Source organism: Hyaloscypha bicolor (assembly GCF_002865645.1).
Source record: "Hyaloscypha bicolor E unplaced genomic scaffold K444scaffold_174, whole genome shotgun sequence".
Taxonomy (NCBI): domain Eukaryota; kingdom Fungi; phylum Ascomycota; class Leotiomycetes; order Helotiales; family Hyaloscyphaceae; genus Hyaloscypha; species Hyaloscypha bicolor.
In genome coordinates this window covers 25,936-38,466 of record NW_020194676.1, presented here as the reverse complement: position 1 = coordinate 38,466, position 12,531 = coordinate 25,936, and the positions used below count along the sequence as shown (strand labels likewise).

The 12,531-nt window shown below is 45.5% G+C and overlaps 4 protein-coding genes across 4 annotated transcripts; 3 read left to right on the top strand and 1 right to left on the bottom strand.

Moving 5' to 3' along the window:
* Nucleotides 1-306: 306 nt before the first annotated feature.
* On the top strand, nucleotides 307-1,971 carry K444DRAFT_706328 (kinase-like protein; the record flags this gene model as incomplete). Its single annotated transcript, XM_024888129.1, has 1 exon — nucleotides 307-1,971. One exon carries the CDS (start codon nucleotides 307-309, stop codon nucleotides 1,969-1,971), a length of 1,665 nt encoding a protein of 554 aa, XP_024729373.1.
* Nucleotides 1,972-3,797: 1,826 nt separating this feature from the next.
* Nucleotides 3,798-8,192, top strand: K444DRAFT_543397 (uncharacterized protein; the record flags this gene model as incomplete). Its single annotated transcript, XM_024875964.1, has 5 exons — nucleotides 3,798-3,990; nucleotides 4,052-4,353; nucleotides 4,405-4,605; nucleotides 4,652-5,161; nucleotides 7,815-8,192. Coding segments are annotated over 5 exons (1,584 nt in total), but the record flags the coding sequence as incomplete, so codon positions are not given.
* Nucleotides 8,193-8,352: 160 nt separating this feature from the next.
* Nucleotides 8,353-9,948, bottom strand: K444DRAFT_647252 (CoA-dependent acyltransferase; the record flags this gene model as incomplete). The annotated part of the gene is made up of 5 exons (XM_024885308.1): nucleotides 8,353-8,685; nucleotides 8,730-9,476; nucleotides 9,526-9,597; nucleotides 9,665-9,768; nucleotides 9,831-9,948. The coding sequence occupies 5 exons, from the start codon at nucleotides 9,946-9,948 to the stop codon at nucleotides 8,353-8,355; spliced, it is 1,374 nt and encodes a 457-aa protein (XP_024729371.1).
* A 655-nt stretch (nucleotides 9,949-10,603) lies between these two features.
* K444DRAFT_656429 (uncharacterized protein) lies at nucleotides 10,604-12,469 on the top strand (the record flags this gene model as incomplete). Its single annotated transcript, XM_024886083.1, has 7 exons — nucleotides 10,604-10,763; nucleotides 10,818-10,984; nucleotides 11,041-11,227; nucleotides 11,288-11,349; nucleotides 11,415-11,627; nucleotides 11,702-12,028; nucleotides 12,059-12,469. Exons 2-7 carry the CDS (start codon nucleotides 10,940-10,942, stop codon nucleotides 12,467-12,469), a joined length of 1,245 nt encoding a protein of 414 aa, XP_024729370.1. The 5' UTR covers nucleotides 10,604-10,763; nucleotides 10,818-10,939.
* Between the last annotated feature and the right edge of the window lie 62 nt (nucleotides 12,470-12,531).

Below are 12,531 nucleotides of genomic sequence, written 5' to 3'. Positions count from 1 at the left end.
TGACTCTTTATGCGCACTGGATCCACCATGTTTTCTCCAGTTGAGGTGCGGAATATAAAGTTACATTCCCCGGCCGAAGGACGCTGAAACCCGGTCCACAACTCCGTAACTTCACCTCAATTCTTAGATTTGAAAATACCGAATCCCGGGCCTAAAGCGCCGGCATGTAGTAAGCCTGGTTTGCGGGGTACAAGGGTCTTGATTGTGAGATACAAAGAATGATTGCGGGGCATAAGAGGAGTCCTAACACCTAGAAGAGTTTTGACTGAAATCGATACGATCTGCTCTGTGATCGCCCTCGCAATAATGAAGATAAATCCAACCGATCAGTGCCTGTCTCTAATTCTACACACCCTTGACGTTACGGTATTGCCAGAGGTCACATCGGCATCTGCTCGGCGTACAATAGAATTGATCAGTGCCACCCTCGGCGAGCTGCTCAAGAGGCAACAAGAGCCAGCGAGAAACTTCATCGCACAATCCATCGAAGATGGCCTGGAACTGGAAGTAGATTTCCATCGTGTACTCAATTATCCGGTCACTACCGCTCAATCTGGCTTAACGGACAATGCCCCCTTCGAGGCCCTCGCCAATCAATATGATCTGCTGACGGAGCGCTTGAATAAGTTGTGCGTTCAAGCGTCAGCATCCACGTCAAAGAATTCTAGTTATACCGGATTACTTCGTCGTGCCGCTGAGTGGGAGATGGGCTACCTTACTGGGCAGGCAAAACTGACGGCGAGACCGTTCGGCGATGAGTCCTCTGAAACAGAGCCACCAACTCCATTGCCCCCACTTCGAGATTTTCTCGAAGATTTTCTGACAGAACGTCACGGCCCACTCGAGGTGACGGACTTCTCTGAGATACCTGGCGGATTTGGCAAAGAAACATATTTCTATACCGTCAAACACGCAACTGGTTCTATCGAAGAGCTGGTGGTTCGGAAAAGCCAGCCAGTCCCAATGGTGTTACATGGTGGCTTTCTTCTTGAGCGCGAATTTCACCTCCTTCGATCATTGAGCCAGACAGATTATCCAGTTCCGCGACCAATCGACCTCGCCCTCGACTTACCTGGTGTTGAAAGCACCTTCTTCACAATGACGCGGAGACCTGGAAAAGTACTTGGTAGCTTTTTAGATGGTGAAAACCAGAAGTTGCCAGAACCTTTGTTTGGGCAGCTTGCGGAACTCTTGGCCAAGTTACATGCTATTCCATTGGAGACATTCGCGGATTACTTTGCTATGCATAATGAATCAGATGCACTGAACGAAACAATCGAGGCTCGTCACCGCCGCAATCTGAAGGGATGGCGCGAGTACATCAAGCGCGTTGAGCATTTGCCCTCACCTTACATCACCTGGCTCTTCCACTGGCTAGAAAACCATATCCCGGCAGACTCAAGACTCTCGGTCCTTACACATGGCGACTTTAGTGTTCACAACATACTTGCTGAGAATGGGCAAGTCACCGGTGTCCTTGATTGGGAATGTGCGGACTTCGGAGCTCCCGAGCAAGATCTGGCCTACATTAGACCTCACGTTTCCAAACATATGGACTGGGAAAGCTTCGTCGCTCACTACTGTGCAAGTGGTGGGCAAGAGGTCGATGAACGGAACATGCGTTTCTGTCTGGCGTACGGCGTTCTGAGGACTTTTATTGGCGGTACCCGTGGATCGTGGAATCTTCAAAAGGGCTTTAACAGGGATATCCGCTATGTCATGATGGAACTTGGTTTTGCTCCAGCGTTTATGAAAATTGGCCTGGACTACACGGCGGCCGGTGCTTCACAGCCCATAAGAGTGTCCGAGATTCCTCCTGAAGATATCGTACCTGCTGAGTATGGAGCAAGTGTGATTGGCAAGGCTGAAGGGACCGACAAGTTGGCCAGGGACAAAGTAGTTTGTTCTGAAGAAGATTCAGGTGGAAGCGCATCGGCAGAAGTAACAAGGGAAGAAGCGAAACCCAGTTAAATCGAGATCATGGCCGTCTCAGCTGTGTCTATTAATTTTGCCCAGTCTTTTAGGGGATAACATTTTCTCCAGTGGTTACAAGATCAGTTACGGCGTCTGGTTTGCGCTTTTCGTCGTCTGAAGGGGTTTGCGGCCTTTCTAATGGGCAATGGCCTATAATAGGCAACGAGATGAAGCTTCACCATTGTATTTTGATTCTGATACTGAATTAAAAAAAATTATGTCACGTGTGTTATCATTTCGGATGCCGGGTAGTTGTTATCCGGGCTGTACAACCTGGGTATCAAGATTGCTAAAACCTCCCCTCCACTCTGTCAGCAACCGCACGAGCCTGAGCCGCGGTCCTGGCGCAGTGATATTGTACTTTACACAGGCGAAATGCGCTCTCTGAGGAGCATAAATTGGGTGCTCCGGGGAGCTTATATAGGGGTGAAACATGCCCAGGAGCTAAGCCTATGAACACGTGACATTGGCACGCACAGGGCACCAAGGGCAGTGCCATACAACAGTACTCATATGCCTGCTTGTGGAAGAGCAGTTGCGTCAATGCAAGCACCACCCCATCAGAGCTGTAAGGACGAAGCTTGTTCGTTCTTACAGCTAAGCATAAGTGATTGTCCTATGATGCGGACGAGCGTCAATCGTGCATATCCCACAAAGATTCGTTGACCCCCTGTCTGACCATCCTGTTCCCCGCACTTGCCAAGCCACCGCCTTTTAAACCTACAAAACATCTCGATTTCCTTTCTCTACTTCATACGTTCGGTCCCACACCGTACCTCCTCTATTATCCAGATTGATTGCACGCCAAGATAGAACTTTACCTATACGTGACGCTCATGCGCCCCTCAGCACCTCATACGCCGTCTGCGGTTGCCATGAGCATGTCTCCAGCCGCGAGAGAGAGAGGGACTCGATCCGTGGCTTGTAATTATTGCAAGTTAAAGAAGATCAGATGTGCGGGTTCTACTATGGAGATCTAGGTGCAGTCGAAATGTCACTAACTCGTGATGGGCGACATCCATAGGCGACGGGGACCATCCTTGCTCCAATTGTCATGTAAGATACTGTGTTATATTGGACTTCCGTTCTAGCTTCAGAGCTAAATACCATGCCTCACTTATAGTTGCGACAAGAAAATTGCGATTACCCGCCAGTGCGACCGCGACGGATCCGGAGGACATCGATTCAAAATGGCAAGGCATTGGAACAACGGTTGGCTCAGCTGGAGGAACTTCTGCGCTAAAGCCAGAGACGAGATGTCGTGGGGGAGCCGGCTGCAGTACAGTCACTCTGTACACAACGGGAAGAAGATCGGACTGCGTCGTATAGCGGGGTTGGAGAATACCCTTTGGCGGATTTAATGCACACGCCATCCAGTAACGCCTTGTCCCATCACGCTGGAAATGAACAAGACTCCTATTTTGAGTCACCTTGTCAAATCAGCCAATCGATAATCTTGGGAGATGAGGTAACCGGGGAGAACATTTTCGGAATGTGCGACTGCCCGTTTTCCTTGGATAACATCATGCCAGCATTGGAAACCAGTTTTAGCCTCTCCGCTCCTGCACATACTGGAACCTCGAAACCCGCGACCAGCTCTACAGTTAGGCCATCAAGTTCAGATGATGTATTAATAAAGCCCTCATCCTGGACTTCCATCCGTCATAACAAGAGGAGTAGTATCCTAGCTCCAGAATGTGTACGATATCTCCTGTCCCCTGCGAGAAATGTGGCCTGGATGCTAACCACTCTCAGACCGACGATTCTTGCAGTGCGCATTCCACAGGTCTATCATTAATTCTGCAAAACTAATTTTAATAGCGCCAGATCCACTGCTATCAATCTGCTCGCCAGATGGGATCGCCTGGGTTTCTGAACGATGTGCAGCTTCAGACTTTGGAAATTGCGCCAAAATGCTCATGATTGACATTTGTGGCAGACGGAGGCCAGGACCGAAATCACCTGAAGATCGAGAACCAGAACCAGACGAGGCCACCGCGTGGAAATATTGCAAAGGTAAGGTCGTCAATCTGCCTTTCCGTCTTTTCTGTTTAGACTGCTGACACACACATCCAAGCTTACATTGAAGAGACTCTAGAGTCGGTTATGGGGATTGTGCATCGGCCGGCTTTCGAAGCTCGGCTGCGAACGCACTTTATGCAAGGGGCTCTTGCTAATGATGATCCGGGTTGGTATGCTCTTAGAAATGCCGTATACGCTTCAGGATGCAGAGCGGAATACTCCAAAGTCTGCCATTTAGTTGGATTTGAGGAGGCACAGGAACGAGGTTGGAGGTATTTTGAAAATGCTCTTTCAGTTCAGGCGCAACTGCTGTATGGACAAACCGAGATCACCGCGGTGCAAGCCCTAATAGCGATGGTCTGTATCCGCTTCCCGAATAGTGAGCCGCTGCCACTAATGCATAAGTAGTGTTTTTTCACAGAAGGTCTGGGAAACCCAATACTCGAATACCTCCTTTGCTCAAATGCACTGCTGCTGGCCCAAGCGAAAGGGCTTCACCGTCGAAGTACATCTCCCTCTAATGACCCTCAAGAACACCATCGGAATTGGCTTTTCTGGGCTATTTACTGTTATTCGACGCATTTATCGTGTCTTTGGGGTTACACTCCGGTAAGCGTTTCCGCAACAGGTACTTTTGCGGCTAAATGTCTAACAGCGCCCACAGGTTATCAACGACGATTGCATCACATGTGAGGTCCCAACCGTGGCGGGGGAAGGCGGCACTATTAACATCCAGATTTTTACGCATATAATACAACTCTGCCGCATATCATCAACAATCGTTAGAAAGATCACAGCCCTGAAGAATTTGCCCCAAACACCCGAGGAAGCCATCAGTACAATATCCAAGCTCCACTCTCAACTTACGGCATGGCGTGACTCACTCCCCTCTTCTATTCAACCCGATACACCAATCGACCCATCTCAACTTCCCCACGGTTATCATATACACCATCTCATGTTTTTGCACTATACGTACTATGGTAGTGTAATATTTCTTCATTCCACATTCGCATATCCATGGAACGGCTCTCTTGGCTCATGCCAGGATTCAAATGTCAGTGAACAAGTTATTACAAGCACCAATATCATCATTAGTGCGGCGAGAAATATGATACTAGCAACAAGATACATAAACGTTAATGCATCATTGCCTGGTTGGTATGTAGATCCGAGACCCTTATAATATCATCAGACCTTATACTTACTCAAGTTGTGGGAAGGTTACTCCTATAATAGTCGGACTTAACGTCGCGACTAAAGGGGCCCAACCCTTTAGTCGGGGAAAGCGAGTTGTCCCGCACCGATCCCAGAAATTTCCAATTTGTATGGAACACCCATAGTAAAAATTAATTAATTTGATCACCACCAGCCCAAATCACCCTGAAAATCAGTCAAATTCAATAGCAATGGCTCGCCTAAGTAACCTCCCTAACTATGCACTCCTCCGCGATATGCCAGAGAGGGATAAGCTCCGTAAAGCTATTCAATTCCTCAAGGCTAACCCAGAAGAGACTCCCGCGACTGCGGTATGCGCGTATTACGTACGAAATAAAGATATAGTAAAGAAAACATGGCAGAGAGAGAGAAAGAAGATGGGAATAGCGAGAGTATAATAGGGAGGCCAGAACAAGATCCTATATCCTGATTAATACGAGGCATTAATTCAGTATATGGTATCGCATGCGATTAATAGAGGGAAAGGAGCTACGAAGCAAATAATATATAACTGCATAATGTGGATGCGAACAGAGGATAATAAGATAGCTCTATCTTGGAAATGGTTCTCTTAATAGCTAAAGAGTACTCCAGAACTTCATATAATTAAAACGAAGCCTATTACGAGCCACTATATTAATCTCTATACCGAATAGAGCCTATGCGATTAGTTTGAGACTAAATATTATCCGGTATTAGAGGAAACTAGTATATGCTATAGGGATCGGATATATAATATGGACGAGAAAGGAGTACGAATTTGTATACCTATAGGAGAGGAGGTTATTATACCGATTAGAATTAAGGAGATATATACGGGAATACTAGAGAATCGCATGTTTCTTATAATAATTAAGTATATATCTGTAAATAGTAAGGTAATTCCTCCGGTAGTAATTATACCTGGAGTCATAATTATAGTTTCCTGGTTCCACGAAAATATAACCGGCTATGAGGTTATTATAGTCTCTCCTATAGGATATATGAACGAGGGGATCTGTATAGTTTAGCTAGACTATTTTATTAAGTATAATGATTACGGGCCTAATAAGGAGTGGTATATTCTCTTAATTAATAGAGTAACTTGTTACTAAGCAGACGATTTTGTCTTAAAAGCTATATATAATAAGATATGAATCGTATAATTCCCTTTCTACTAAACGTACCTCCTTTAACTATATGATATTGGCGTCTTTAGAAAGTGGAAATACTACTAATAAGTTAATATTATGAATGTAATTTGCTCGTACAAGCCGGAATATAATATTTAGTACTTCTTTCGCAATCTCCCTGGAATACGAGAGAAAATATTTACGGTTCGTATAATTAAATACGCCTTTTAGAACGCAGGAATCTGGCCCGTTAGCTTTAAAGCTATATAAAGGAAGCTCAAGAAATATGGGAAAAAGAGAAGGAAAGATACTAGCTTAGAGAATCTGGAATTTGGATCTGATTCAGATACTAAAGCGGAAGTAGAAAACTTACTAATTCCTATACCTCCTCCTATTCACGAATTAGAAGTAATATACTAATTACCTACTTTCCCAAAACCTCTATTTTCATATAACAAATGCATTCTATGCCTCGATAATCTTAATAATAAGATTCTAGATACTTTAAGCTCTTCCTCTCGCAAAGAGTATATAGTTATAATTAAGGCTACCAAGAATCACCTAATGCTTGGAAGTTTACAAGAGCTAGATACCCAGAACGCTCGCAAGGCACAGGTTAATTATTATAAGGCTAAGCTAAACATATGGCTTAGTTTTCAAAAGAGGGGGTGGATAAACGCTTCTAATGCTCTGGCAAAGAAGAAGATTAAAGTGAGGAAGGTAGTAGAGAAGGAGCTCAAGAAGGCAAAGAAACAGCTTGCAAAGGCCAAATTAGCTGAGAGGGAAGCTATTAAAAGAATCGGAATCGCCGTACGAGCGGCAGAGAGAGAGAGAGAGGAAGAAGAGAGTAAAGGAACTAGAGGCACAAGTAAAGAAGCAGGTTCTTGGAATTAATACGATTATCCCTCCCGAACTCCTAATACTAATTCGTGATCCCCAGAACGAACCTACGGAAAACGAGCTTGAAGCTGTTCGAATTAAGCACTAATTGCTTTATAATAGGATAGCTAAGGAGTAAGCTGAATTCGATCGTATATAAGCGGAGGACCCCGAAATATTTATAGATATTCCTATTAATCCTGTAATACTCGTATCTAAGCAAGCTTACCGAGTAAAGGGAAACCCTCTTAGTTAATTATATATACGGGCAATATTAGAGGGAACTAAGGGATTAAATGGGGAAATGGAGGAGGCAAGAGAGGGTATAAATAGTAGGGTTAGTGGGAAGGAGGTGGATCTGTATTCTTTACTACCTAGATTAGTAATATTAACTGATTTAATAGCTCAAAATGCAGATTTTGTAGTATTAGAGTAATAAGAGATTATATCCTTAATTGCGTATTAATTTAAGGGTTATTTGGTTATATAGTATAATTCAAGTGTCTGCGATCGCATAGAAATTTTGGTGTGGTGCGGGACAACTCGCTTTCCCGGGACAACTCGCTTTCCCCGACTAAAGGGTTGGGCCCCTTTAGTCGCGACGTTAAGTCCGACTATTACTACCCTTTGGTTGGATTCATGAATGCCTTCTTCTATGTCATCAACTTTCCGAACCTTCCATTAACTCAGTCAGACATAGCTCTGATGGATATGATCGTCGGTCATTTTGGGCACTTGGGATTTCTCTCAGCACAGGAGATGGCATTCTCATTCCCTAGAAAAATAGTAATGCTGGCTTCCACGACAGTCAGGAAGGCCCAACAGCAGGCTAGAGTACATAGACCTATGGAGGAGTCTTTACCGGATGTCGAAGGAAGAACTGAGTCTTCTTCCGTGGACTTGTTCAGTGATGTATGTTCCTTAGTGAACATCTCCCCTTTTTCGGTCGAAAATTACTTTTCTTCGCAGCTTTCTATAATATACTAAGCATTTACAGATGATAAATATAGATCGTACCATAGGTGGAATTGGAGCGAGAAATAATCTGTCAGCGGCGTTTTGAATCGCCTGGACTGGAGTCCAACGTCGGGGTGAAACTTGCCATGCGGAGACATTCTAAGTAGTTTTAACTGGGCTGGAATGACTCTTAGCGTAGTACTATGCTAAATACATCAATATCTTCCAACAGCGTCCGTACTTCTTCCGCACATCTCGCCACCGTAGCGCCATCTAGAACTCTATGATCCGCGCTCCAGCTCAAAATCAATTCATCCCTCTCGACCAATTGCTTTACACCCTGCTCATCCTTCTTAAACACTGGCACACCGCTCATTTTCCCAACTCCTAGAATCCCCACCATCGGCGCCACAATCACAGGAGCCACGACGCCGCCGCCGATACTCCCAATATTGCTCACGATAAATGTCGCGCCATTGAAATCATCTGGTGCAAGTTTCCCGCTTTGGCTAGCTTGCTCAATCTGCCAATTTCGCCCGCTAGGGATATTATGGAATGGGTTTGCACGTCTTTGACTACAGGGACTAGCAATCCCTGTGGAGTGTCGACAGCTATACCGAAATTATGGGCTCCTTTGATGATAAGCTGTGGGCTTTCACTATCAAGGTAAGCGTTTAGTGCGGGGAATTTGGCGAATGCTTGAGAGAGCGCTTTCATGATGAATGGAAGCGCAGTGAGTTTTGATGGTAACGTATCAGTCATTTCGAAATTCGTATGGCTGGAGTTATATCGTGTCTTCGCGAGACTGAGTGCTGTGAGATCCACCGTATGCGTGTAGAGGAAATGTGGGATAGTTGCAGACCGCGTCATGGTTTTGAACATCTGGGTTTGTATGGAAGTGAAGCGCGACATTCGGTCCTCTGCTTTAGCAACTACAACTGCAACTGGGGTTGGTTCGTTCTTGAATGGTGTGGATGTAGATGCGGTAGATAGGACATGGCGATCAATGTCTTCTTTGCTCACTCGACCCCCTTTGCCAGATCCCTTGATGTCGGCAATATCGAGGTTTAGTTTATTGAGCAGGTGCCTCACTGCTGGTGTGGCTGTGTTGTTTCTCTTTTGAAGTGACTGAGAGTTCGAGGGAGTTGATAAAATGTCTGGTAGTTCCTCTATAGAATCTTCGAGAACAGGTGAAGCTTGTAGTTCAGTTGTTTCGGAAACGTCGATCTTCGACGACTCTTGTGCTTTCCCTTCCACGCTGCCCTCCCCTGCCACGACAACTTCATCTTCTTCAACATCAATTTCAAGAAGTGGCTTTCGGAAATCAGCTCTCATTCTGTATATAAAAGTCTTTAAAACGTACCTTTCCAACTGCAGCCATGTCGTCTTTACCATAGTGGAGTTCTTTTATGATGCCATCATATCGCGAGGTAATCTTCTCAAGTAGTATTCAGCGTCAATCTAACGAGAAGTTGTGTTATAGGTTGCTGTTGGACCTGTACCTCCACTGATGCTTTGTCCGATTGCACTTCACATAACTTGTCAAATTCCTCAACCCGGTCTCCAGGTCGAACAAACCACTCAACAATCTGACATTCAGTGATCCCTAAATCCGATGAAATTATTCAGTCTCTAGGTTTTAACTTTCTTTCGGATCAATCTGCTCACCTTCACCAATGTCCGCGAGTAAAAGCGGCTTTATCACATTCCTTCTAGCTGAACAATGAAAAAATTGGGAATTTTGGTATCTCGAGCCCGTGACAGCCTTCTTGTACTGCAACCGCATACACGAAGTAAAGTATTGGACGTTGCCGAGTCTTGCATGCTTCATTTTGCCGGTAGCATGTACAGATAGTTATATTGGTGATGCGGAAAGAGAAAATTTATGCAGCATCTGTGAACCTGCCATGAGCCTCGCACATGGCCATCAGTAGGAAATAAGAGATCGGTGGCTTGGTCGACCGAAATTTGTCGGCTATGGGCTTTCCTCTTTTGCTACCTCGGTAGCCTTGATGCAGAAGCAAGGTTGCGGGGGGATTGGTCCGGACGGGTACAAAAGGGTTAAGAGAGATCGAGCTGGTTCCAAGATGCATGAATATGGATTGAGTAGCTAGTTGCGAACTTGAATCCCATAACATCATTAGTATCATCATTGGCTGCGCAGCCGCTTAGTCGGATCAAAGGGATGAGTTCAGTTTCCTCCGGAGTTCGGACTTAGGACTTCCGGCGGGTTTTCCCATCGCAATCTGTGTTCCGTTTATGTTGATAGCTAAGCTTTTCTCCAGGGTGTGTTTGTAAAAATATTCTCAAACAGTCATATAATTTTGTCCCTAATAATTTGTTGCTCCTGAAGCACAGTTTCAACAAGGGAGAAAGTTATCCCGTTGGAGGGGAGCACAGATCACGTGCCCCAGCATTTTCGCTTTCACTAGTATTTTCTACAAATATAGAGACATTACGTTTGACAATTGGCTGGAGGCTAATATATTGAAGACCACCCTGTGAGGAGGAGCTACTTTGAAAAGTTACCAGTCCTAGCCGAACCTGCCCTTGCCGCGGACTTGAGTTACGTGACCTCGCATAACCCAGTCCTTGTGTTTTGTAAGCTTCCCTTCACATCTAGGTCATCTTGGGATTTAACGGGTCCCTCTCCAGCAATGTGAGTCGACTGTACAAGAGCGTCTAAAAATGGCAACCTCGATCCTGCGTCAGTCCAGCTGCTTGTCAATCAATAGAGCTACCACTTTCTCACCGATTTTGCGGAATGGGTCAATCAGATGGAGTACTGCTGCAGCGGTAGTGCTCAGCGCCGAAACAACACAGTTAGTACCTAATCCATCGATTCAACTGTCACAACTCGGAATTAACAGAATCACAGAACGAGATTCCCAGGCGCAGTTGGAAGTCCTATCACCACTACAATGAATTTCGCCCAGCCCTCAAATCTATCTCGAATTCCCACTACAGAGTTATGGATTCTGAAGGTGTCATTCTGGATAAGGACAGGGAAGTTCCGGATGTCACAAATGAGCAGGCTGTTACTTGGTACAAGAATATGTTGACTGGTTCGTACCAAGCACTTATTATATATAGGATTGGGTTGACTGACGATGCATTACAACTAGTCAATATCTTGGATTCAATTATGTATGAGGCGCAACGTCAAGGCCGGTTGAGTTTCTATATGGTATGAACCACTCTGGTCAATCAATCTTGTATCATGTCAATTGGCTCACAGAAAGACACACCTAGGTGTCGGCGGGTGAGGAAGGCGCCACTGTTGATTCTGCTGCAGCACTTGAACCAAGAGATGTAGTTTGTTGTCAATATAGGGAAACGGGTGTTTTCCAACAGCGAGGATTTACTCTCAAGGATTTCATGAGCCAGTTAGTCTCCAATCGCAACGACCCAGGGAAAGGGCGCAACATGCCAGTTCATTACAGCGGGAAGAACAAAGTCGGCGCAGTACGCTCTCTTTCTACCTTTTCTCTCTCTGATATTCTAGTCTCAAATTTGCTAACACCATACGTAACACGTAGCATGCAATAGCATCAACATTAGGCACGCAACTACCCCACGCAACCGGAGTCGCGTTCGCGATGAAGATACAAGCTATAGAAAACCCTACAGACGCTCCGCGAGTGGTGGCGTGCTATTTCGGGGAAGGAGCAGCAAGTGAAGGCGACTTCCACGCTGCCTTAAATATTGCAGCTGTGAAAGGGTGTCCCGTTATCTTCATCTGCCGCAACAACGGCTTCGCGATCTCAACTCCAACATCTGATCAATATAAAGGTGATGGTATTGCTAGTCGCGGTGTCGGATATGGTATCGCAACCCTCCGTGTTGATGGCACTGACATTTTTGCCGTCTATGAAGCCACGAAACAAGCCCGATAGATGGCTGTCTTAGATGGCGGTAGACCCATCCTCCTAGAGCTGATGAGCTACCGTGTGTCTCACCACAGTACGAGTGATGACAGTTTCGCATATCGCACGCGCAGCGAAGTTGAAAGCTGGAAGAGCCACGATAATCCACTCACGCGGCTTCGTAAGTGGTTAGAGAATCAGGATCTTTGGGATGACAAATTGGAAAAAGAGAACCGAACACAAATCAGGAAATCGATTTTGAAGGAGTTTGCCGCGGCGGAGAGAGAGAAGAAGCCAGCACTCGGCGCTATCTTTGACGATGTCTACGAGGTGCTTTCGGAGGAGCAGGAGGCTCAGAAGAAGGAGTTGCGGAGAATCCTACAAAAATACCCGGCGGAATATGATGTGAGCCAATACGAGGGTGGTATTGAGGGACTATAAGTCAAATTTGACTCCGCACAATGTATATACCATTTTGTACGATGATAAATCGCGATAGATCC